Source organism: Camelina sativa, chromosome 18, assembly GCF_030686135.1.
Source record: "Camelina sativa cultivar CO46 ecotype springtype chromosome 18, ASM3068613v1".
Classification (NCBI taxonomy): domain Eukaryota; kingdom Viridiplantae; phylum Streptophyta; class Magnoliopsida; order Brassicales; family Brassicaceae; genus Camelina; species Camelina sativa.
This window is the reverse complement of record NC_141897.1, coordinates 17,250,498-17,275,879: the sequence shown is the minus strand read 5'-3', so window position 1 is coordinate 17,275,879 and position 25,382 is coordinate 17,250,498. Positions and strand designations below refer to the sequence as shown.

The following is a 25,382-nucleotide window of genomic DNA, read 5'->3' as shown; positions in this document are numbered from 1 at the left end:
TTATGTCTTCCTCTTCAATCAGATCATCAACAAATTGTTAAGATAGATTCAAAACAGTGAATAAATGCATGCAATTTGAACAAACAGGGAAAGTGCAGTGAGAAATTAATTGAACAAGTAAATCCAAGTTTTGCTCGTTACAAAAACACGCTAAACACACACACCTGAAGTTTGGTATACTTCCAGTCAAACACACATACAAGCTGCACAAACAGAGAATATTAAAGCTTTGATTATAAACGACTCGTGTTCAAGTGGCAGTATTGGAAATCTTGAACGTTATCCCAAAATTAGACATGAAAAGTTATCCCAATTTGAACGTTTTGTAGTATTGGAAAGAAAATAGACAACGCTTTGGTGCTCTAACATACATGGCAATGGATGTGCTTAGTATCCCCATTACAACAGTAGCTTCTGAATCTTCTTTCAGCATTGGGTCTCACGTAATAAATAAGTATCGAAACCGTCTCCTTCCTAGCAATGTCCAAGCTTTATTGTGTACTCGTTCTTGGCTATATGGTTATCCGACTAAAGATGAAGGTATGAGACAAAATTTGTGTGTTGTGTACGTGTGTGTTGCTGTTATTTGATTGACTATGCTCGTGTATATAGAGTTGTCATTCTGATGCCATTTTGCTGTCTTGCTTCGTATAATCTGGTTTTTATGATGTAGATGAGAAGGACGAGATAGTTGTAATTCGGGAAAACCCAACTTCGAGTGGAAAAGAACATGAATGAAGCTTTCAAAACCCAAGGTTTGTTTCTACTCAATATGAAAGCTTGACTATGTTTTATGTTTCTGGTACGTTCATGATCAACATAAATTATTTGCTTGAATGAATTTGAGTGAGAGAGAAGAGAAGCTTAGTTTGTCTTTGTTACTCTCTTTCACGTGTGCAGTCGTCTGTGTTTAGTGTTGCTATTGACTTCAATCAGCTTGAACATCTGAATCTACTTGTAGTCAGCGATCATTGGTCGAAGTTGCTTGTCATGTTACTCAAATATTCATTCTAAGAAGAGTGTGGAGCATCGTCGTATACAAGAGTGTGGAGCATCGTCGTATACTTCCTGTTTAATTTGTGTGTGTTTAAAAGTTAGAATCTAATGAGCATTGTTGTTATTGTGGGTTTGTTTTATGTTTTTGTTTTGTGTGAATGAATAAAGAAAAAAGCACAAGACATATTTGATGTACTTCCTCTTTAGTTTTAATGTATGAACTCATAGAATTGAATGAGTTTATAGGATTAAATGAGTTGGGTCAACCTATGAACTCATTTAATCTAAACTCATTAGGTAATGAGTTAAACTGAGTTGAGTTAATCAATTTGACATCCCTAGCGATAGCCAATACCCAATTTGCGAAGACAGAAGAAGAGAGAGAGAGAGAGAGAGGAAGCGAGAAGAAAGAAACAGCCATGTTCTGAGGAAGGAAACCTGCATCATCATCATCATCATCATAATCTCAAGCTGATTACTTAACTTCTCTTTCCCTCCATCTCTTACCAAATCCAAAACACCAAAGGTCTCTCTCTCTCTCTCGCTCTCTCTTTCTTGTTCGCTTAATTTATTTGGTAGTGTGTTATGATTTGGTTGCTCCATTTTTTACTTCTGATGATGTAATTACAAAACTTTAAAAAAAGAAACTCAATTTTTGAGTGATGAGAGAGAAAACTCTGTTTGTTTGGTTGGTTGGATCAGTGAGTTCAAAAGAGATAAGCTGATTCCTTCTATTCCAAATCCCATAATTTTTTTTTTTCAGTTTCTGTTTCTCTTCTCACTCTCTTTGTGTTTGCATGTATGTGTAAGTTCTTAGCCATGTTCAAAGTTTGAATCTTTAGAAACCCTTCAGATCATTTAGCAATCTTACTATGTGATTGAACCTGGAATCTGTGTGTTTATGATCTTTTTGGTTTCATTTTCTCTCTTTGGGTTTGTTTGATTTTTGGGGATCATGGTAAAAAATTGTTGACTTATGATTGGACTTTGTTTGGTTTGGACATTTAGCTATTTTTGAAGTAAGAAGATTTGAAGACAATGCAAGTGTTTCATCAAAGGAAAGATTCATCTTGGGGAAACTCAATGCCAACAAACTCAAATATCCAAGGATCTGAATCTTTCACCTTGACAAAGGATATGATGATGTCTACTACACAATTCCCTGGAATCAAACATTCGAGTTTGCAGCTGCAAGATCAAGATTCATCCTCAACACAATCTACAGGAGAATCAGGTGGCGGCGGCGGTGGTGAAGTTGCAAGCTTTGAAGAACGTAACCGTTATGGATGCAGCACTGTTAATACCAATCTCTCAGGTCAAATAAATTTAACTGATTTTTTGAACACTAATCGCATTGCCTAAAAAACGCTAATGGGTTTCTCTTCTTGTCTTTGGTTGATGCAGGTTACATCGGAAACTCGGGAAAGCCTATTGAAAGATATACTAAGTCAACTACCACACCTCGTCTATGGTTTCTCAAGATTCTGTGTTTCCTCCTCCTACTTGTGGTCAAACACCTTGGTCTCTCTTCAATGTGCTGAAACATCACATTTCAATGGTTTCTTGCCTCATGAATATGCATCAACACCAACGGTAATGTTCTGTGAAGCCTTGTGCTTTCACAATTCTGAACTGATGTTGGTGCATTGATTGGTTAATTTGAAAATCTTTTTGTGCAGGTGCTGCCACATTTAGAGATGATGGGTTTGGTTTCTTCAAGAGTGTCATTGCCTCATAACGTTCAAGAGAATGAACCAATATTTGTCAATGCGAAACAGTATCATGCAATCCTCCGTCGCAGGAAGCACCGTGCTAAACTCGAAGCTCAGAACAAACTCATCAAATGCCGTAAAGTATGAATCTTTTTTTCACTCAGAAGAAGACCTAAAATGATTCGATGCAATTCGGGAGTGAGTAACAAAGTTTTGTTTTCTTTTTTCTGTAGCCGTACCTACATGAGTCTCGCCATCTTCATGCTTTAAAGAGAGCTAGAGGCTCCGGTGGACGTTTCCTCAATACAAAGAAGCTTCAAGAATCATCAAACTCTCTGTGTTCTTCTCAAATGGCAAATGTACAGAATTTCTCTAAGAGCCCTCGCGGTGGTGGAAGCGGAATCGGCTCTAGTTCAATCACACCGAGCTCCAGTTTAAACCGTATCAACATGTTCCAAAACCCTCAGTTCAGATTCTCAGGTTATCCATCAACACACCATGTCTCAGCTCTCATGTCAGGGACATGAGGTACCTGAGAAGGATCTTGCTCCGGGAGAACTCCGACAAATTCCGGCGACTGGTGATCATATATGACGGGAAGTCATCCTTGGCTACTTATTCTTATCGGTTTCTTTACAAATATTCTTCCTTTAAAAACTTTGCTTTCCATATCCTCTGCAATCTCACACTCTATATAGAGTGGCTTGAAGAACTTTTAAATCATTGTCAAACTATTTTTGTTAATTGAAAATTTCGGATTCTCTCGAGTACAAATTGCGTTACCCTATTTAGATACAATGAGAAAAGAGTCACTAGGAGTAATATACACGCATAGATCCCCTAATGCTCTGAAGACAAACTGGACACTTAGGGTTTAACTCTCGTTCAACGGTTGAAGCACACAGCCTGCAACATACTACATGTCCACAGGGAATAAACGCAGGTACTCTTCTTCTTGTCACGCATATCACACACAATTGTCCATCTGGGATTTCCTCTGCATCCTCGGGTTCATCATCGACTATGGGTTCACTTGGTCTCTGTGACAGCTCTCTCTGATGGTTCCGTAGTTTCCATCTATTCCAGGTCCTGAAGATAAAGACAGTTAAACAGATTTCGTATCAAAACATTGCCCAGATCTATAACTATATTTGATCTAACACAACTCCAGTACCTGACAGCAGCATAGCTAAGGATGCCAACAGACACAATGCCCAAGATAACACTGCCTAAGAATATTAAGCCGGTCTGATCCATAAGCTCCTCTATCATCTGGTCCTTGGTCATCTCCGATCTGCAAAGATTATAGAACCAAGATTTATATATGAACAGAAATAGAGCCTTTTTTGCAACGATGGACTAAGTATTGTCAAATGATCAAGAGATTGAGAAAACAAAAAGAAGAAGATGAAGTAGTAATTTGAGTTAGCTAGCAGGCAGATATATAATTTCGGCACTGACAAGAGAAAAGAAAGTATCCAGATAAAATCTTACAAGAAATAAGGAAGATCTTGGCACGATTTGATTTCAGGAACTCCATTCTTAAAACTGCAGAAGCCAACAGCTGTTATATCTTTCCCAGCTGGTAAAATCTTCTCTACATCAAGCAGACCGACCTTGGAAGAGAAAGAATTACAAAAGTTAGGAAGGAAGTAACCAAGAACAAGGTTCTCAAAACCAGAGCTTTCTTTACAAAAAAATACTCACAGGATACTCGGGGAACAGAAAGGCTTGAAGAAACGAAGAATTAATAGGCTGCAAACGATTATACACAGTGGTAAGCGGAAGAGGTTGCCTTGAACCATCCATGTTAACAAGGAGATAACTAGACTGCGATTGTTGATCATTTCCTACAATGACAAATGGGACCTGCACAAAGCAAACGATTTTAGTCATGGATAGAGAGCCAAAGTTGAATGAAACCTCTGAAAGCTGCTAAAGAGTGAAGGCAAACAAAATTTACCTTTCTCATAAAATCAACTCCTTGCTTGGGCATAGACCTCTCCAACATAAACCGGTAACCAGTCGAGTGGAACAATCTCTTCCATCCACTATACACATACTGTAAACAAAAATGATAAGACATTATTAGTAAAAGGCTTTCACTTGTCCCCCAAAACATACATTTCCCTTCTGAGATGATCACAGCAGCACCAAATCACATAATATTGATGGTAACTTAATCAATCACAATTAAAATCTAATCATGAACCAAATCATCCCTTTTGAAAGAAACATAAAACAAAATTAGGTCAATTGCAATTTGTATGCAGCAAAATTCACAAAACTGTTTCAAATAAATTGGTGTGTTTAAGTAAGTGTACCGTTTGCGTTCTCTGGATTATAAGAGCTTTATCTCCAGTCTCCGACGAGATTAACACGTTGTCGTCACCGGAAATCTTCGGTCTGACGAATCCGCGAACCACAACGAGCCGCTGATCAGGGCTGGTCCCGTGGTCGTTAGTCTCAGATTTGTTTTCAGCCGCCGGAAGAAGTGATCGGAGGTCAGCGACGGAGACTTCGGGTGCATCTTTGATCTTGTTAAAGGCGGCGTTGGTGGATGCACACTTGATAGCAGAACCGACGGCGCTAATAGCTAAAGTAATTCCGAGGACTGCGCCGTCGAAGGAGAGAGCGAGGTCAAGCAGTAGACTGAGAATGGCACGCTCCGGCGAGGACATAATGGTAAGTTTACAAAATTTCCACGCAGACACGCACAACGGGACGACGAGTGAAGAGGAGAGAGAGAGGGAGATGAGGCTATTATCGGTATTTAAGATATATACATATGACGGTCGTTTCTAATTTGGGTCTTAAATGGGTCTATGCACGAGTTAACAACAAAAGACTAAATTACCCCCATTTCAGCTCCTCGGATCCGCTAAACGCAAATAATAAATAGCGTTTACGTTTATTCCAGTTTTACCCTCAACGTTATGTCAGATTTACAAACCAGAACCATAAGTAGAGCAGATCTAAGAAGAGTGAGAGAGATTGGTCACCGATTTCATCAACCTCCCTCCATCGTGTTTCTGCCATCGCCGCTCCACCAAATCTGTTTCATTAGGTATTTATCGCCTCTTTATGGTATAGAAAACTCGTGTTTGGATACTTATCGATTAAGCTAGGTTAAAATCTCCTCTTGTGTCTTTCATATCTCTATCTTCGTTTTTTTGATTCGTGAAAACTCTAATTCTTATCTGTTTTTGTTCAAAAAATATTTTTGAGCAAAAACTTGTAAAAGTCTAGCTTGTTGGGCTAGCTTGTTGGGCTTATACCAAAACAACTTGTATTAGCGTTAAAGGGCTTTCCATTTGACCTGAATCACAAAGCCATAAAAAAAAAATCCCGGAGCGCATCTTCTTCTTCTTCTTCTCTTTCAAAGATCAAGAGATCGCTTCATACAGTTCCATCTTCCAAAATTTTCCTCGGCAGTTATACAGGTACGCCATTATCGTCTACAGAACAAGTTCTTTGTTTTTGTTGTTGTTGTTCTTTGTTGTTAAACTTTTGGGTTTCATCCCGTGAGAGATTAAAGTGAAGAGATTTTTAGTTTATATTCTCTACTTTGGTTTAGTCTTCGTTTTTCTGGAAAATGTAATTGACGAACTAGATAGAATCGATTTTAGCTCTCTGGTATTTTTTTTTTGTTTTTTTTTCTGTTTGTAGTTTCAATCACAAATTGATATATGTCCACCAAGTGTTTGATGAAATGTCTGAAAGAAGTAAAATGATGTTTTGGCTTGATTAGGATTCGATACTTATATAGGTTTTGGTTTTGTAACATCACTCATTAGGATTTCTCTGTGATACTAATTACTCGCAAAGATCTTGGCTCTCGATGGGATGGTCATTTCCTATTTGACGTTTGCTTGTGTTTTTTTTGCAACATCTGTATAAGAACGGTGCGTAATTGACTCTGTGGCTTTACTTTTAAGTTTGTTTAGGGAAAACATGGCCGGAGAAGGTGAAGAGGATGTACCTAGAGATGCTAAGATTGTGAAATCTCTGCTTAAGTCGATGGGTGTGGAGGACTACGAGCCTCGTGTGATACACCAGTTTCTGGAGCTATGGTACCGGTATGTGGTGGAAGTGTTGACAGATGCTCAGGTATACTCAGAGCATGCTAGCAAATCCAACATTGACTGTGATGATGTGAAGCTCGCTATTCAGTCCAAAGTTAATTTCAGCTTCTCACAGCCACCTCCAAGAGAGGTATGCGTTGTTGACGATTCCTTGTTTCATTTTCTTGAGATTGTTGTCTGAGAAAGAGAGAGATATTATATGGCCAGAGTCATTTGGTTAGCTGGCTGATATGTGAATGATCATTAGGGAAGTATCACCTTAGTTACGATTTGTGAACAGTAACCCTCTTGCCACATAAGTTGCATTACGGAGAACCTCAAATGTTTTCGCTTGCTAAATTCATGTCGTTTGATTTTGGAATCTCGATGTCTCTGTTGTTGGATGTTTGATTTAGGTTCTGCTAGAGCTTGCTGCAAGTAGGAACAAGATCCCTTTGCCAAAATCGATAGCAGGACCGGGTGTTCCTCTCCCACCTGAACAGGACACATTGCTGAGCCCAAACTACCAGCTTGTGATACCAAGGAAGTCAGCTTCCACAGAACCTGAAGAAACTGAGGATGATGAAGAAATGACAGATCCTGCACAGTCCTGGCAAGAACAGCAGCAACAACAAACATCAGACCTCCCAGGTCAAACTCCCCAACGAGTCTCTTTCCCTCTCTCTAGAAGACCCAATAAGTAGATACACAAAAAGTTTATTATGTTATGTATCAAAATGTAGTAGCACAATTATTATTAATGACCATATGTGGTATCAAAGGAGTAGAATGTAAGAGAATCATATATTAATGACCAGAGTCAGTTTTCGTAGAACATATGAGCAATATATATATATATACACTGTTGTGTGGAAATCACAATACCAAAGATACAACAAATCTTCTGAAGCATTACTATATATGCAACTATAGTATATATACATGAACAAAGGTAATTAAGAGAATCTCAGATTCTGAATCTGTTAGCTTCCCCAGCCAACCATGGTCCCAGCAGCTGCACGGTGAGGGCGTGAAAACGCAAGCCCCCGATCATACATCCGCTGAATCTCCTCTCTGTATTCAGTCAGAGATTCGTCAGGTATGGCTGGAGTCAGCTCCACCACATCTCCCATCTTCAGCTTGCATTTTAGATCACTTACAGGTGTCTGGTTTAGTCTTGGCCTTAGCTCTTCCTTTGCCGGGATGCTGTACATTGACCATCTCGAGCTCCCTGGTCATGCTCTGCTTAACAGGTCCGAAACTGTGGAATTCGCAGGAAACTCTTGCACAGTCATCTGCATTTTCAGGTTTATCAAATTATACTCCAATCAAAGAAACATCCTCAATGAGAAGAATTTGAAGGTGATTACGATTAACTAACCTTCTCATTTTCAATTACAATGACATAGAGTGGTCCTTCTTGGTTGCCATTAGGCTTATAAGAAAATGGACAATCTTCAGCGTGAGATGGGAAACTGCACAAGGGCTCTGAAGAGCAGATCGAGGATTTGTCTTTGCTCATGGTTTCAAAATGCCAGGTCACAACCCATCTTGCCCATTCAACCATCTGAAGCACAAATGATGAGTGTTTGCAGTCACCTTCCTTGTATCTCCAGTGAGCTGCAAACCCAAATTCAGCTTGCAAATGCATCTCCTTTGTGCGTATTTGAACTTCAAGCGGAATAGTTCCATCACCCCCTTACTACTGCATGCAAAGATTGGTACCTAAAATTCCAAAAGCCCAAACTTAGATGATTAGAGAATGAAGTAGCCTGCTTCATTATAAGCACAGCCGGTTTGCAGAACCTACTCGTTGAACTTGGGATGAGATATGTAATCTTTCAGCTTTCCAGGAACTTCAGACCATAGCTTGTGAACTACTCCTAAAGCCTTGCAACAATCTTTCTCGTTATCAATAATCAAACGTAAGCCATGAATGTCATGAATTTCATCCATGGTTAGCTTTTTCCTGACATAAAATGAAGTGTCAGTATTCTGGTTCTCTCCATTATCTTAGTGAAACTGATAAACTAACAAGCACTTTCGAATAAAGAGGAAATGAGAACTTACTTTAACATCTTGCAGTAGATACTATGCAAGCTTTTGTGTCGTCCAGAGAGAACATGGTAAGAAATGCCTTCTTTCTTAAGCGCTTGCTCCAATTTCTCAATCGCAGAAGTAATCATAGCTTCATCGAATGAATCCTCAAGCATAGCGGACATCTCATGCTGCTGATCAGGATGGAGATGCTTGAAACACAGATTTTCAAGCTCAACTTTCCAGCTAGAGATTCCTAAACGATTAGCCAAAGGCGCAAATATCTCCAGAGTCTCTTTAGCAAACCTTTGCTGCTTCACTGGCGGCAAAGCATAGAGCGTCATCATGTTATGTAAACGATCAGCTAACTTTATAAGCACAACTATCCCGTCTGCCATCGCAAGAAACATAGTGTGCAAACGATCTGCTTCAACGGTTTTGCATGCCGTATTGTTTTCCCGAGCAAGTTTACTTAATTGGCTCAGCTTAGACACCTAATGCAACAAGAAGAAAGAAGCCAATTAAATCTCAAGTCTCAACCATAAAACAAGCTTTTAGCTGAAACACATTCATGGCTGTATCTTTACTTACCCCTTCCACAAGATCAGCAACTCCTCTTGATCCAAAAGTTCTGAGAATATAATCATAGCTCATGAAGGAATCGTCTAAAGTATCATGTAAAATACCAGCAACAACAATGGTCGAATTAGCTCCAATGTCAGCTAACAACATTGCAGTCTCAACACAATGTTGTAGGTAAGGATCACCAGTTGCTCTCATCTGATTCAAACACATCAATTAGCAAAATCGAAAACCAAAATTATTTGACAAGTTAGTGAGTTTAAGTTCTTCCTCACAATCACACACCTGTCCTCTATGAGCTTTCTCAGCTTCGGAAAAAGCTTTGACAACAGATTCATCTTGGAAGATTTTGTGTTTCGATTGAGAACGTCGAAGCAAATATCCCTAGCATATGGTTGTCTTCTCTCTCCTTCGAAACCATCGTCCATGGCGAACGGTAGCTGCTCATCGACAAGAACAGAGTCTGTATCGTAATCAACACAAGAGCCAATAGCTTTCCTGACGAAACCATTGAACAATCTGCTAGATCCCACACGGAGAGCAGAGCCACCATCTAAGTTCTGATCTCGTGAAATCCTCATCGGAGGACTGTTGCTAGATGAGATCGGACCGTGAAGCACCGAGATAGGGCTATGATGATCTCGTTTAAGGTACGAAGATGAATCGATGAATTTGCTCGGAGAATAAACAGAAGGAGCCGCTTAAGGTCCGATTGTCGCTACGATCATGGCGTATCGAAGCCAGCTCATCTCCTACCGTCGGATGATGCGACGAAGAGGAGGAAGAGGAAGATGACTTGACGGATGCGCCGGAGAAAAGCCAAGAGAGACCTCCGATTGTGGGGGAAGACGTGGAAGAAGACCCCGGCGAAGACCTGGAGTTGAGATCGAGATCACAAGAGATATGAGCGTTGATCTGGTGAGCTGTAGAGCATACAGTGCTCGCTGGACTGGCGTAAAGCGATATGGTCGTCGCTACCACCATTGAAGCTCTCTTCTCTGGTTCTTCTGATTCGGAAGAAATCAAATTCGAAAATCGTAAGAAATCTCGGAATTGACTCCAAAAGCTTCGTCAATTTCTCGAGAAAACGAAGAAATTTTTCCTAGAAAGCTTTAAAATCGTAGTAGATCTATGAACAAATCGAATCTAAGCATATACAATTCCAAAACACGAAATTGAAAGGGGGAAAACCTAATTAAATCAGAGAAAACAAAGAGATTGTGAGAGAGAAATTGAGAAATTTTGTTCTTCTATTTCCGAAGAAAGAAAGAAAGAAATCAAAATAATCTATCGTTGGAGTCTGGTGGTGTTCTTATTCGCCCGTTAAATCCAGCAATCGAGGCGAAGCTGAGCATAACGAATTTACTTAATTACCCTTTCTGTTTAACCAGAGGATTACTACTGACTCTGATTGTTATTTTAGTAATGTCGTTATCCATAAATCTATAAATAAACCATTTTCGGGTACTTTTTGTTCTATCTGATTCTTTACACACTCACTAAACTTTTTTCCCGAATTTAAAAGTTGTAATTGTGATAATAATCTCGAAATACCTATATATTTGCGTATTTTTAAAAAAATATCTAGAATTATTTGGGAAAAAAAAATCAGCAATTGGTCCGAAGTGGAATCCACCGTTAGGATTCTAAATGTTTTATTTTGTCTGGTTGGGATTTTTTCTTATTCATTGAATCTATTTGTGGATGAGGAATCCCAATTTTTTTATCTTCTCGATTTGGAATCCCAATATTTGTGTCAAAATGGGTCAAGTTTGATGGATCAACTCAACTCAATCCAACTCATGAACTCTAATGAGTTAACAAAATTTATCCTAATGAGTTCGTGAATAAAATGGGTTAATGAGTTAATTGGTTTAGTGGATCAAACAAGTTGAGTTGTAATGGGTAATAGTTAACCATTTAAACCATCAATTCTATTTTTATTGAGTCAAATGGTTAAACCGGTTAAAATAACCAAAAATCTGTAAACCAATCAAAATGAATAAACCGATTAATGCTTTGATTTTTTCTCAAAACACACCTTCATCGTGATTTGAGGGTTGGATCTTCGTCGGCGTGAACCAGGCAGCTGGTTCTCTCCTCTCATCTTCGAGTTCATGGGTTACCCCTAGTGGATGATTAACCAGGCAGCTACAAAGGATATAATCAAGTTCAGGTTTGTTTCTTCTCTCTCTCCCTCTCTCCGTCTATTTCTCTTTTAGATTTTTGGGTTTTAGAAACAAATTGACTATTTTTGATCTTTGGGTTTTGATTTTTTCTGGGTTTTGATTTTTTTTCTGGGTGTTTGTATATCTACGTAGCTTGTTCTCTGATCTGGGGATTTGAATGACTTGGATTATAATAGGAAACTGGATTGCTTGTTAGATTACTTGTCTTTGTTTTAATGTTCATCATGTTTAGATAATCGAGAAGACTATATATATGATGTCATGTTTACAAATTTTCATCTTATAAGATTTCTTCTCTACGTTTCTGTTTCAAACAACAAATGCTTGTTATGCCAAGGGAGATGACACCCGGAAGGATTTTTGGAAAGAACCCAAAAACTAGACATGATATTCCCTTCCCACTTGAACGTTTAAAACGAGAATACCCAAGATTAAAGTGGCCCCTATCAAAGACTGCCACTTCCAATACAATGTTTATTAAATGCCAAAAAAAAAACTTACTGGCGGTTCAGAGGGGAACAAAATGTCGACCTCAGTCCTCTGTTCAAGTTCATCTTCCACAAACGGGTTATAGAAATCTGCAAAAAAATAAAGAAGAGACATTAGATTTTGTTGTTGTGTACCCACATACATATTAAAGAATAGTCTGCCATGTGCTTTATAAATGGTTCCTTTTACAAATTTTAACTAGTACTGGTAGTAGAGTATTTAAACTCCCAAGGAAGGGAACACTCGAACTTCTTGATACGATCTTCCTTCAAATGTCTGAGAGCAGATCTGCAGATAAATGTACAAAGCATAATTAATTGACTACACCATAACTTGTAGATTATATGCAGAAAGGAAAGTGCAAAAAAAAGGCTACCTAACTCATCACACTACAAGTAGTAGATATGTGATGATGCCATGCAACATGTTTCTTACCTCCTCTGCGTACAGCCCAAGATAAAAATTTGAAAGTTCATCCTCTTAACTTGTTTATCTCTCCAAGAAGAACAAACGCAAAAGCAATATACTAACTGCCGGTAATAAACATCCAAAATGCGAGAAGATCTCATCACCATGGTACCTTTTTCAAAAGGAATGTAAGGAACTCATTCCATTTTCATATGCTTCATTGGAATGTTTCCTCCTCTACTCTCTGAACCGATTATACTCCTAGCTTATCAGAAGGCGGAAATGGTGATTCAACCTGCAAAATATAGAATATATTTCTTATATAGAGGAATGGTTGTAATATAATCAGTGATAGCAAGCAAACCGTTAATAGAGAGACTTACAGCAACAACTGATGGGACATGGACTATTCCTTTGATGTCAGCTGTAACCATAAGAAGAGAAAAATTAACTAAACATGCATGTACTAGAGAAGCAAATTAGAAAGAAAACACAAGTGCCAAAGACAAGTGATTAAAAGATAAGAACAAAAATCTCACAACGAGGTAGCAAACATATCTTACATTCAGCAATGCCAAAAACAAAGACTTTCTTGCCATAGAGAATTCCTCCTTCCTCAAATTCTTCCTGAAACATAAATAAAATACAAGAATATATCTCTTGTCATACCCCTGACTAGGGCTGGGCATTCGGGTTCAGGTATTACCCATTCGGGTTCGGGTAAACGGGTTTAGAAAAATAAAACCCATTGGATATTTTTAGATATATGGGTTCGGTTTGGTTTGGATACTATCAGGTTCGGGTCGGTTTGAGTTACAAATTTTAGAACCCGATTAGTACTCGAACTACCGGGTACCCAAAAAAATATAATTAAATTTAAATAAATTTAGTTAAATTTTGACTTACATAACAAAATATTTTAGATATTTTGATTATTTTTGATATTTAGGTATCAAAGTAAATGAAATATTCAAAATTATAATCATAATTTTGGGGTATTGCATTATATTAATGATAAATATTATAAATGTATTTATATGTTTGGGTTTAATGGGTACCCAAACGGGTACCGGGTATTACCCGACCCTAACCCGAACCCACGGGTATTAGAAAATAGAACCCAATAGGGTTTTATAGGCAAATTCGTACCTAACCCGAATCCGGTTTTTCGGGTCGGGTTCCGGGTTGGGTATTCAGGTACGGTTTTTATGCCCAGGCCTACTCCTGACAATAGAATAGACAACAACAAAAATGGAGAACGTAATTGTAGAATTTAGGTGTCGAACCAACTTGATTTTATTAACGTATGAACATTGGTATAGATACAAAAGACCCTTTGAACAAGATAAGGCTTAGAGCCTTAGACTCCTAAAAATATACAAATCGTCTTTATCACAAGAAGATTAGGACTTATCAGAAACGATACGGACTTATCCCGTAATACTCCCCCACACATTGGAGTGTGAAGATCCTGAGCACCCAACTTGGACATAAGATAGAGAAACTGGTCACGACCAACAGCATGACAGTCATTCTCAATGTGCTTAGTTCGCTTATAAAAAACAGGATTAGAGGCGATATAAGTAGCAGCTTTGCTATCACAGTACAATCGAGCTGGCGCAGCCTGGTTGACGCCTATTTCCTTCAACAACTTGCGGAGCCATTTGATTTCTTTAAGAGCATAAGACATTGCCCGATACTCGGACTCTGCGGAAGAATGACTTTTGTTTCTTAGTTTTCCATGAAATTGGCGGACCACCAAGTAACACAACATAAGCACTAAGAGAACGACGAGTGATTGGGCAAGAACTCCAATCCGAATCACAATAGACTTCAAGAGTTAACTTCGAAGAGGAATGAAGCATGATACCCTGTCCGGGCGACCTTTTTATGTAACGAACCACTCGCAAAGCAGCATACATGTTAACCTCACGAGGTGAATGAATGAACTGTGCCAAAACGTGATCAGAGTAACTCAACTCCGGACGCGTGTGAAGCAAGTACAACAAACGACCAACATGACGACAATAAGATTTAGGATCAGATAGCAAAGGACCATCATCGGTAGCAAGATGATGATTCTGTTCTAACAGAGTAAACGCAGGACGTGCACCAAGATCCCTGTGTAAGATGGAAAACCCTAAACTGTCATTAGAAACAATGAAAGATTATATATTCTTTGAGAGAGAGGCATTACAAAAACTATAACAAAGAACCATACTAGATGATAAGTCTTCTGCTTTCACTAGACTGTCGGCCAAGGATGTGTTTCGGAAAGCAAAACCAGAACTGGTTTGTTCTGCTGGTGGTGGTAAAATTTCAAATTTTGTAAATCCAAATTTTGTAAAATTTTAAATCAAATTTATAAGATTACAATCTTAAGAAAGGAAACTAATTAAACGTATAAGATCACAATCATCTTAACAAATGTTATTCACCCAAATTTTAGCAATAATACGAAATCTATATTTTTGAAAATAAATAATTCTAAAAATTAAATTCACAATATATTTATGTGAATCTTTTATATCGGATATCAATTTATTTGTTTTAACTTTTTAACAAAATCGATTTTTCATAAATAAAAATATTTTATAATACATATAACCACATAAAATCATTATCCTGATTAAATATTAATTATTTAATTAGTATCTTGATTATTTTATTAGAGAAGATTTTTTTTTTCAGATAGAGAGAGTACTAAATCTCAAAATAAAAGTTTTTAAATTTAAAATGCTAATTATTTAAATCTCAAATGATTTAATATATCAAAATAGTTAATCCAAATATATCTTATTATTATACTGAAAATGTTATTAGTTAAAAATTATTTTTGGAAAGTCGTATAAAGATAATGAGTAATATTTCATAAAAAAGTTAATTTTTTAAAAAAATTATTTGAATAAAACAAAAATTAATGAAATCTGATTTATATTACCATTTTTATGTTTTGATTACAATAAAATAAGAGACAATTAATATTTAAGATTGTAATCTTAACAAAAAGAGAGGAAGGGAGATATTTTAGGAAGAAATATCTATACATTTTAAAAATCAAAAATCAAATTTATAAAAACCAAAGTATGGGGTCCACGTCTCTTTAATCCTAATCTGAATTAATTATTCATAATCCGAATAAGGTTAACTACTAATCCTAGTGTTTGGGTACATATCTCGAAAATTTTAGACTTAATTACCCATACTAACTAATTTCAGTGGCAGATTTCGTAAATAATATGAGTAATTTCGGATATTTTCAAAATGTACTTCACTTTTAATGGTATTAAGAAACTTATGTATTTTATCAAAAAAACAACCAAACAAATACTAAAACTTTAATATTGATTTTTATCTCTCTTTGATGTACGAAATACTCAGACAGGAAAATAGCTAGAGCAGCACTAATTGGGTGTTTATTTATAACTTCAAAAGCTTTATCCATTTCATAAATGGTTTCATAACCTTCGATGTAGGCAGAGGTAGTTGGGTCACGGTTCTTACTTGGCTCATTGACAGAACATCCTATGAATGGCATGTCCACTTCTCTTTGGATACCTTTATGCATCACATACTCATACCCTGTCTCATGGCTTAGAGGATAACACCAATGGTTATTCTCACCTTTGGTCTTGCAAAATCGATCATATCCTTAGGCGAATACAGATCTGTGTCACGTCCATCAATGATCCTTATAACTCGTATAAGTTCACTCACGACGATGGCCCAGCACAAATCTTCCAAAACAAAACAAAAAGTTAAAAAGAATTTACTTATTGTTGAAAAAGAGCTAAATCATCAACAACTGGGTGGGTATCTTGAGAATTTCAAACCCTTTATATATGTAACAAATAGCTTTATAACTTTTGATGTAAACGCAAGTAGATGTGTCATTGTACAAAATTGGTTCATTCATAGAACACCTTATGAATGGCCTATCCACACTTCTCTCAGAATACCGTTATTCATCACATACTCCATTCCTGTCTCTTGGAATAGACCATGAAAGTAATGGCTTATATCATGCGTCAACTAATTTTCGATTCAATGATCTTGTAATATCGATCAAATATTAAGCCGAATAGAGATACGTGTCACATGCATCAAGAAGCCTTATAACTCATATAAGTTCACTCACCATGATAGCCCATCACACATCTTCCAAAACATACATAACGAAAAAACAAAAGGAGTTAAAAAGGATTTCAACTGCGTAAAATATTTTTTTTTCTATAAACATTTACACTATTAAAATAGGAATACTTATAAAAATATAATAGTTCTTTTGTAAAAAATTACATGTCTATGTCAATGGGTTGAAGGTAAATTTTTTATTTTTTACTAAAGATAAAAATGTATTTTAAAAAATAGAAAAAAATATTTTAAATAATTATTAGTTTCCAAAAAATAATTCACTTTATCTCTCTAATTAATTACGGATAAAAATTACTAATTAATTTTTGAAATACATTTCCTGAACATCTCTTTATTTAGTCAATGATTTCCACAAATGTCATTGGTAATTTGGTAAGATTTTAGAATATTGTTAGCATTATATCGAAATAAAATTTACTTCTATAAATAAATAAATTATTTTCAAAAAAAAATTGACTTCAAAGCCACTTAACTAGCTATATATACACAAACAATACTCATTTATTACGATTTTTCAATCACAAAACCCAGTTTTAATTGGTAATATATTTTTAGATAAGGAGAACAAAATAAGCCGTTTTAATTGTAACCATAAATCACAAAATCGAAATTGAATAAAGATTGAATCAGTAAACATACAACATATTAAAATGATAGACTGAATCAATGAAGACTGTACTAAAGTCCGATGATGTTGAAGCCAGATTAAATACCGAAACCCGATCCGGTAATTGAATCAGAATTGTGTTGAAAAATGAACCAGAGTAGAAGAAACACCAGTCTGGTTAACAAACAGTAACCGAAACACAGTCATTTAATTATAGAAATCGTAAAATTAGCTGACAAATTTTATCGGTTTGATCATTTCTACAGAGAGTTAAAACCAAACGCAGTTAATGATGAGACTAGATGTGTACCGACTGCTAACCGACCGGTTCGTGTGCGGAAACCAAACCGACGGTACGAGGATTGAGTCGTTGGTGGAGACTCTGTTATTTTGTTATTTCGTTTTCTCTGTTTTGCAAATAAGTTGAGTTGGTCTTCAGTGGAATAAGGAGCCACTCAACCATCTTTTCCAGTTTCCTTAAGTTGTAGGATCGTGATGATCACATGACATTTGCAGTTGTATTTCTTCTATTTAAACTAATGAGAAAAGCCAAAAAGAGGTAGTCTTCACTACCCAAAAAAAATATCGATCTTGTTGTTCTTTGAGGAATACTCTTAGCTTTGAGGAGGGACCTATCAGTGGTATCAGAGCATTCTTTTTTCTTTTTGTTCACAATCATTTCGCTCCGACGTTCTAAACGCAAAGGGAAGCAGGTCGTGTCTCCGGAGGCATCCGTTGAGCCGATGGCAACCCACAACGAACGGTTGGAGGAGTTGGAAACATGCCAAGGATTGATGCAGGATGAGATGCAGAAGTTGAACGTGGCAATCGTGGATCTTAACGGGAATATGGAGGATAAGCTCCGGAGAATTGAGGAATCATAGTCGCGACTACTGGAGGCGGTGAGTAATCGTGACGGGGGTGGTTCGTCGGGGTCTCGCAGCAACCGACGAACTGAAGGGAATCTTACAGAGGCATCTGGTTATCAAGGAGAGCACGAGAATCCTTTTGCTAAAAACCTAGACGTACAACACACACCACCACGCCATGTGAAGCTTGATTTTCCACGCTTTGAAGGAGGTGATCCGACAGAGTAGGTGAGTAAAGTGCATCAATATTTTGAGTACCTGGAGGTTCCAAGGAACCAAATGGTACAGTTCACATCAGACGCCCAAGAAGCTCTCGTGGGAAGAATTGAAGCGTAAGAGGAGCTTGGGGCTGTGCTTCAGTTGCGATGAGAAGTATGCGCTGGGACACCGGTGTCGGAAACCTCAACTACTACTCATGGAGGGAGGTGACGAAGAAGAAGAGGAGGGCACCGACGGAGAGACTGAAGCGGGGGTACCATCCATGCTTTGAACGGGTGGGGAGCTTCCAAGACGATTCGTGTCATGAGGGTCATCAATCGACAACGCGTGGTGGCCCTCATCGACAGCAGGTCCACGCATAACTTTATTAGCGAGAGAGCGGCGAACAAATTGAACCTCACGATCACGGCGACCAAACCGTTCTAGGTGCGTGTAGCGGATGGCTTTCCGTTGAGCTGTAAAGGGTCCTATCGAACAGTGGCCACAGAGGTCGACGGAGCTCTGTTCACCGTTGATCTGTTTTCACTGCCATTAGCGGGACTCGACGTCGTGTTGGGTATGCAATGGCTTGAAATGTTGGGCCTTACATTGTGTGATTGGCGAACCCAATCCCTTGAGTTTAATTGGGATGGCGAACAAAAGTGAGTAGTTAATGGGCTTCCTAATGGTCGGATCCAACAAGCCCAAACGGAAGAAGTGGCCAAGGAGATTAGAATGGGCCACACCCTATTTGCCTTATCGGTTCACGAAGAGAAGGACGACAACAGTGACGCCACCATCATTCATGACGACATGCGTCGCTTGATCCAGGAGTTCGCCGGAATCTTCCAAGTACCAGTGGAGCTGCCACCAAGCCGTCCAATCGAGCACCACATCGTTCTTAAAGAGGGTTCGGATCCGGTGAATGTTAGACCTTACCGATATGCGTATTTCCAAAAGGAGGAGATAGAGAAGCAAGTTACGGAGATGTTACGTGCTGGGTTGATTCGACCGAGTTCTAGTCCATTCTCGTCGTCGTTCTTGTTGGTAAAAAAGAAAGATGGGTCGTGGAGATTTTACACTGACTACAGGGCTCTCAATGCTGCGACTGTGAAGGACCGGTTTCCGATACCAACCGTTGATGACATGCTTGACGAACTCCACGGGGCTGAGGTATTCACCAAGCTCGACCTCACTGGAGGTTACCACCAGGTGCGCGTACATCCCTTGGACATTCACAAAACGGCGTTTCGCACCCACAACGGCCATTACGAATATCTCGTCATGCCGTTTGGCCTTTGCAATGCACCATCAACGTTTCAATCGTTGATGAATTCGGTATTTCGTGAACACCTCCGTAAATTTGTGCTAGTCTTTTTTTACGACATTTTGGTGTACAGCAAGACATGGGAAGAGCATTTGGTTCATGTCCGCATCATTTTTGACTTACTCCAAGCTCATCAGCTGTTTGTTAAGCGTAAGAAATGCGAATTCGGTTGTGCAGAGTTGGAGTACCTTGGGCATATAATCTCTGGTGCGGGGGTCAAGGTAGACCAAGGTAAGATTTCTGCTATGGTCGCTTGGCCATCTCCTACAACCATAACAGAGCTGCGAGGTTTTCTGGGTCTAACCGGGTATTACCGCAAGTTCGTGAAGGATTACGGTCTCATTGCTCGTCCATTGACTAATCTGTTGAAGAAGGGGAAGTTTGAATGGACCAACGAAGCGGACCAGGTCTTTGCAACTCTAAAAATGGCCATGACCACAACACCAACGCTGGCTTTACCGGATTTTGCGAACACCTTTGTCATCCAGACGGATGCATCGGGTGACGGGATTGGCGCCATCTTATCCCAGCAAGGGCGCCCCATAGCGTTCATGAGCCGTACACTTGGAGTGGCAAAACGCAATTGGGCTACCTACGCCCGAGAGATGTTGGCCATTGTCATCACTATCCGCACGTGGCGACCGTACTTGTTGGGTGGTCGCTTTACGATACAGTCGGACCAGCAAATTTTGTGTTTCGTCCTTGGGCAACGAATCCTCACTCCGGAGCAGCAGAAATGGATGAGTAAGCTGGCCGGTTATGACTATGAAATAGTCTATAAACCGGGGACGGCCAATGCCGCTGTTGATGCTCTTTCTCGCAGGTTGGATAGTCCGGTATTGAATGTGATCTTTGTGCAACAGTCTGAGCTTTGGGATGACTTGCAAAACCTGGCATCATCCGACCCTTATCTGCTCAAAGTAAGCCAGCTAGCGGATAAGTCACCGGGGTTACCATACACCCGCGAGGATGGTCTTCTCTACTACAACAACCGTGTCGTCATTCCTCCACGAGTTTCACAACACACCGGTGGACGGTCACTCAGGGGTTTTGCGCACCTTCAAGAGGTTAGCACCCCAGTTTTATTGGCCCTCTATGCACAAAATTATAAAGGAGTACATCGCAGCTTGTGACATATGCCAGAAGGCTAAATCGGAGACTATCGCACCTGCTGGGCTGTTGCAGCCCTTACCGGTTCCGAAGCGTCTCTGGGAGGATGTATCACTTGATTTTGTCGATGGTCTGCCCAAGTCGGATAGCTTCACAACGATAATGGTGGTTGTGGATCGTCTCAGCAAAGCAGCCCATCTCATCACCCTCTCACATCTGTATTCCGCGAGTACAGTGGCGGCCGAATTCATTTCCAACGTGAGTGAAACTGCATGGTATACCACGTTCCATTCTTAGTGACCGCGATCCTGTGTTTGTGAGTTCATTTTGGCAGGAGTTGTGGAAACAATCTGATACTCAGCTGCGTATGACATCAGCTTATCACCCACAGTCTGACGGTCAAACAGAGGTGGTTAACCGCTGTATCGAACAGTTTTTCCGCTGTTTTGTGCAACATCGACCAAAGCAGTGGAACGGGTTCTTACCATGGGCGGAGTATTGGTACAACATGACTTACCATGCTTCTACGGGAATGTCACCATTCCAGGCCTTGTATGGGCGTCCACCACCTCTGCCAGCATATGAGATTGGTTCTACAATTGTCCACGAGTTGGATGAGCAGCTGCAATCCCGTGATGAGGTTCTCCGCGAGCTGAAAGACCATTTGGAGAATGCAAACAATCGGATGAAACAAAAAGCGGATGCCAAGCGTCGGGATGTCCAGTTCAAAGTGGGGGATTGGGTTTATTTGCGCCTGCAACCTTACCGTCAACAGTCGGTCTTCAGACGCACATCCCAGAAACTTTCGAATCGCTACTATGGTCCTTTTCAGATCACTGCACGAGTAGGACCGGTGGCCTATCGCCTTCAGTTGCTGGAGGGAAGTCGAGTCCATCCTGTGTTTCATGTCTCGAAGTTGAAGTTGCGTTTGGGTCAGCACACACCATCAACGGGGTTCTTGCCACCTATGCGCTCCAATGGTGAACTTCGCCTCCAACCTGAAGCTGTTCTCGACCGTCGTTCGACAAAGCATGGTCAGTCCACGGTTTCTAAAACCTTGGTTCAGTGGCGGGGGTTACCTGTTGCGGAAGCGACTTGGGAAGACACCGAGCAGTTGAGCCTGAGTTTTCCTATACTGAACCTTGAGGACAAGGTTCATCTTCACGGGGGGAGTAATGATGAGACTAGATGTGTACCGACTGCTAACCGACCGGTTCGTGTGCGGAAACCAAACTGACGGTACGAGAATTGAGTTGTTGGTGGAGACTCTGTTATTTTGTTATTTCGTTTTCTCTATTTTGCAAATAAGTTGAGTTGGTCTTCCGTGGAATAAGGAGCCACTCAACCATCTTTTCCAGTTTCCCTAAGTTGTAGGATCATGATGATCACACGACATTTGCAGTTGTATTTTTTCTATTTAAACTAATGAGAAAAAACAAAAAAAGGTAGTCTTAACTACCCAAAAAAATATCGATTTTGTTGTTCTTTGAGCAATACTCTTAGCTTTGAGGAAGGACCTATCAGTTAAAAACTTAAAACTCGAGTTTTGTGTATAAAAAAGTACATAGAATATATATCATCTAGCCATACAACACTTAAACATTGTATTTACTATTTAGAGGTCGCTATAACCGTAAGATGAACGATAGACATCGACCGGAACATATTCGAGTGTTAGATTAATTTAGTGATTCTTTTATTCTCTTAACGTTGTTAATTTAAAAAGGCAATGGATGGCTTATGTATGGGATTTGATTAGATGTGTATGGGAAGAAATTAAAAACAAAAACTGAAGACTATATTTTACGACGAAACGAACCAAATATACAATAATTAAAATAATTCTACGCATATAACTACTCGAATGACAAAACAAATGTATTTAAATAAAAAACGTAAAAATGCTACTAAATAAATCCCGCACGATCAGTTGTTCTTCATATCCACTTCAATGCCTTGTTGGAAACTCGCATTTCCCATACTCTACAAACACAAACAAAAAGCACAAATAATTAATTAATTAATTTCCGATAAGTGAAAATATTAAGTAAAATGATAAAATTAGAGGAAAATGATAGAGTACGTACTAGGAGGTTGCGAGACCACGTACGCTGCACCTTTAAAATCACACGTGCCGACACCACGTGCGTTCTTCTGATAGTAACTGTTGAACGCGTACGAAGCGTGAGCCTCTAACGATTCAGGATCGTAACACGTGGCACCCGGTTGAATCGGACGGCAATCAGCGCCTCCTTCGCCACAAGCGTAGTCGAGACCTTCCTGAAGCTTCTCCTTGGTCGTTTTCCCGTTCGCCACACACCACGTCTGTCCCACGTGCGACGACGGCTTCACCACCGGTGGAACCTTCTCTTTGTTATCTTCGACCGGCGTTGACTTAGCGGAGGAAAGCGAAACGTCGTACACTTTGTTCTCGTTCGGGTAAAACAACCCGTAGTTCCTCTCCGAAGTCGGACCCGTTTTCTGATTCTCGTTAAACAGAGCGAACAGGTAAACGTTGAGCGGCTCCTTAGGTTTTAACGGCGTTCCGTTTCCCGTCAACACTCTTTTAACTAACCCGCCGTTATACGCCGCCGCGTTAGCCGAACCAGCGCCGATCTCGTTCTCGTCTCCGGCAGAAGGCCAGCCTGTCTCCGTCACCACGAGCTTAACGTCGTTAAATCCAACGGCGGACATAGCTGCGAAAACGGCGTCGATCTGAGCGTCTAAGAGACTGTTGTACTTCAATCCGTTACCGGAATCAACATTCCCGGCGTTGTCTTTGAACAAAGCGTAGTCCAACGAGATCTTATCGGCGTTAGCTGCGTAAGCGAAGAAGGGATAAGCATTGACCATGAGATGCGACGACGTTTTGCGGAGCAGATCGAGCATCGGTTTAATCACCGGTTCGATTAACTCCGGTTTGAAAGAACCGGACGACGGTGGGTACGAACTCGCCAACGCGCTCAAAGCAATCGGCGACGAGATCTTGATCGATTTGTCGAGGTTGAACTTGACGAGAGAGCTTTGAACGTTGGTCATAGCTGGGACGAGGTACTTGGTTGTGTTCCTCGGATCGACGAACACTTCGTTACCGACGGCGATGGCTTCGATATCGGTGGCCGGGATGTATTTCTTGATGTTCTGCTGAACCCAGTCGTCGGTGTATTTCTGATCCGCGGCGGCGGAGGCGAGGTCTTCGTTGGGGAGAGAGACGACGACTTTGATACCGGAGTTGGCGAGTGCGGTTAGTACGGTTGTTTCGGTGTCGTAGAGCTTGACGCGGTTGATTCCTTGAGATTTGAGAAGCTCGACTACTTTGTCCGGTGCCGGGAGGTTGTCTGCGATACGGCCATAGTTTACTCCGATCATTCCAGAATCTGTTAAGGAAACAAAAAAACATAAGACATCAGAATCAAACACTTAAAATAGAACAAACTCGTGAAGAGAGATGGATGATGAAATGAGTAATGAACCTGCGTAAATGGCTGAGAAAGAGGAGAGCATGAGGAGAGATAGAACCAACGCAGCCATTGTTGCAGTGTGAGAGAGAGATAGAAAGTTTTGTATTCCGGTGAAGGAGGGAGCTAGAGATTGTTGTTTATATAGAGAGGAGAGGAGAGGAGAGGAGAGGAGAGGAGAGGAGAGGAGAGGGACGAAGAAGAAGGGAGACGAGGGGAGGTGGAGGTAATGACTGGGACCCACTTTAGATATTGGGGATGATGACTTTTTTTGCAACTGAACGTTTTATATGTGATGTAAATATTTTCAACTCGTTCACCTAATGACGTGTTAAAGTAATTATTATTTTTGTAGACGAACAAAAACAAAAAGAGTTAAATATCATCATTTTTTGTATATAACAGTAATTGCTGTTAAATATGACCGTTTCAATCGTGTAGTGATTGGAGACTGTACGAAATGTTGTCAGAGATGGTGGGTACGTGCCAAAAAAATAAACCTACCAATTAATGGTTTTTTAGTTACTGTTGATTTTACTGCAGCTTTTTTTTGTGGGGGACTTGGTTAACGTTTTCTAAAGAGTTTACAATTTACAACAAATCCTATAATTGCGTGTTTAGTAGGACTAAAAAAAGAGAGAGCCATGTATATTATACGTATGCAGCGTAAATAAAAGCCACTACAGACGTTAAACTATACGGCTATACCCAGTCAGTCAATATATGTTCCCTAGTTAGTTATTGGGCAACTGAGCCAAATCAACAATTACTACTTCTAGTAGTATTTATTTGATGGTATTAATCACTCGTTGAAAACAGCTAGCATAGCCGTTAAAGTTTGAAGAAACTATAGTACAATCCAGCAAAAACTGGTCGGAAGAGTGATAATTAATACGGTGATGTGACGCATTACTTGGTCGGAAATAGTAAGTTATAGTTCTATAATTAAAATAGAATTTGAAGAATCTAAAATTAAAAAAATGGGGCCATGTGCCATTTGTTGTATCTATCTCCCACAAATTTGAACGTTAGAGGTCTCTCTCCTTCTCCAACGTCTCTTTTCCGTATAAACTCCAATCATTTTAATGAATTCCCAAATATTATGTCCTTTTCTTTCTTTCCCAAATATTCCCAGATATGTCTTGATAAATTATTTATCCAAGGGCTATATTTAGTATATG

The 25,382-nt window shown here is 39.6% G+C and overlaps 3 protein-coding genes, 1 long non-coding RNA gene and 2 pseudogenes across 7 annotated transcripts; 3 read left to right on the top strand and 3 right to left on the bottom strand.

The window, feature by feature from the left end:
• The first annotated feature begins 1,303 nt into the window (after positions 1-1,303).
• LOC104761545 (nuclear transcription factor Y subunit A-5-like) lies at positions 1,304-3,482 on the top strand (annotated as a pseudogene). Its single transcript, XR_015588768.1, has 5 exons — positions 1,304-1,522; positions 2,005-2,311; positions 2,401-2,589; positions 2,676-2,849; positions 2,942-3,482. The product of XR_015588768.1 is annotated as a nuclear transcription factor Y subunit A-5-like (transcript).
• LOC104761546 (E3 ubiquitin-protein ligase SPL2) lies at positions 3,429-5,920 on the bottom strand. Its single transcript, XM_010484642.3, has 7 exons — positions 5,711-5,920; positions 5,033-5,589; positions 4,672-4,770; positions 4,416-4,577; positions 4,203-4,324; positions 3,883-4,002; positions 3,429-3,797 (listed from the first exon to the last, which is right to left on the bottom strand). Exons 2-7 carry the CDS (start codon positions 5,387-5,389, stop codon positions 3,521-3,523), a joined length of 1,137 nt encoding a protein of 378 aa, XP_010482944.2. The 5' UTR covers positions 5,390-5,589; positions 5,711-5,920; the 3' UTR covers positions 3,429-3,520.
• On the top strand, positions 5,649-7,607 carry LOC109124861 (transcription initiation factor TFIID subunit 9). Of its 2 annotated transcripts, XM_010484641.3 has the most exons (4): positions 5,649-5,775; positions 6,005-6,151; positions 6,656-6,923; positions 7,189-7,607. In XM_010484641.3, the coding sequence occupies exons 3-4, from the start codon at positions 6,663-6,665 to the stop codon at positions 7,474-7,476; spliced, it is 549 nt and encodes a 182-aa protein (XP_010482943.2). In that variant the 5' UTR covers positions 5,649-5,775; positions 6,005-6,151; positions 6,656-6,662; the 3' UTR covers positions 7,477-7,607. The 2 variants fall into 2 exon arrangements, with proteins under 2 accessions (XP_010482943.2, XP_010482942.2); XM_010484640.3 differs by lacking the exon at positions 5,649-5,775 and having other exon boundaries at positions 6,647-6,923.
• Positions 7,558-10,680, bottom strand: LOC104761544 (putative GTP diphosphokinase RSH3, chloroplastic; annotated as a pseudogene). Its single transcript, XR_015588767.1, has 6 exons — positions 9,677-10,680; positions 9,401-9,589; positions 8,843-9,303; positions 8,583-8,741; positions 8,154-8,497; positions 7,558-8,067 (listed from the first exon to the last, which is right to left on the bottom strand). The product of XR_015588767.1 is annotated as a putative GTP diphosphokinase RSH3, chloroplastic (transcript).
• Positions 10,681-11,430: 750 nt separating this feature from the next.
• On the top strand, positions 11,431-12,261 carry LOC147923012 (uncharacterized). Its single transcript, XR_015588766.1, has 2 exons — positions 11,431-11,567; positions 11,868-12,261. It is a non-coding gene; the product is annotated as an uncharacterized LOC147923012 (long non-coding RNA).
• Positions 12,262-22,519: 10,258 nt separating this feature from the next.
• LOC104761542 (glucan endo-1,3-beta-glucosidase 12) lies at positions 22,520-24,473 on the bottom strand. The gene is made up of 3 exons (XM_010484639.2): positions 24,217-24,473; positions 22,831-24,120; positions 22,520-22,726 (listed from the first exon to the last, which is right to left on the bottom strand). The coding sequence occupies exons 1-3, from the start codon at positions 24,272-24,274 to the stop codon at positions 22,692-22,694; spliced, it is 1,383 nt and encodes a 460-aa protein (XP_010482941.2). The 5' UTR covers positions 24,275-24,473; the 3' UTR covers positions 22,520-22,691.
• Positions 24,474-25,382: the final 909 nt, after the last annotated feature.

Coding starts and splice junctions, on each gene's coding strand:
- LOC104761546 (XM_010484642.3), bottom strand. CDS start 5,389: ATGTCCTCGCCGGAGCGTGCCATTCTCAGTCTACTGCTTGACCTCGCT. Junction 4,578..4,671: donor GAGTTGATTTTATGAGAAAG/GTAAATTTTGTT, acceptor TGCTTTGTGCAG/GTCCCATTTGTCATTGTAGG. Junction 4,325..4,415: donor TTCTGTTCCCCGAGTATCCT/GTGAGTATTTTT, acceptor TTCTCTTCCAAG/GTCGGTCTGCTTGATGTAGA.
- LOC109124861 (XM_010484641.3), top strand. CDS start 6,663: ATGGCCGGAGAAGGTGAAGAGGATGTACCTAGAGATGCTAAGATTGTG. Junction 6,924..7,188: donor CACAGCCACCTCCAAGAGAG/GTATGCGTTGTT, acceptor TGTTTGATTTAG/GTTCTGCTAGAGCTTGCTGC.
- LOC104761542 (XM_010484639.2), bottom strand. CDS start 24,274: ATGGCTGCGTTGGTTCTATCTCTCCTCATGCTCTCCTCTTTCTCAGCC. Junction 24,121..24,216: donor TTTCTCAGCCATTTACGCAG/GTTCATTACTCA, acceptor TTTCCTTAACAG/ATTCTGGAATGATCGGAGTA. Junction 22,727..22,830: donor CGTGGTCTCGCAACCTCCTA/GTACGTACTCTA, acceptor TTGTGTTTGTAG/AGTATGGGAAATGCGAGTTT.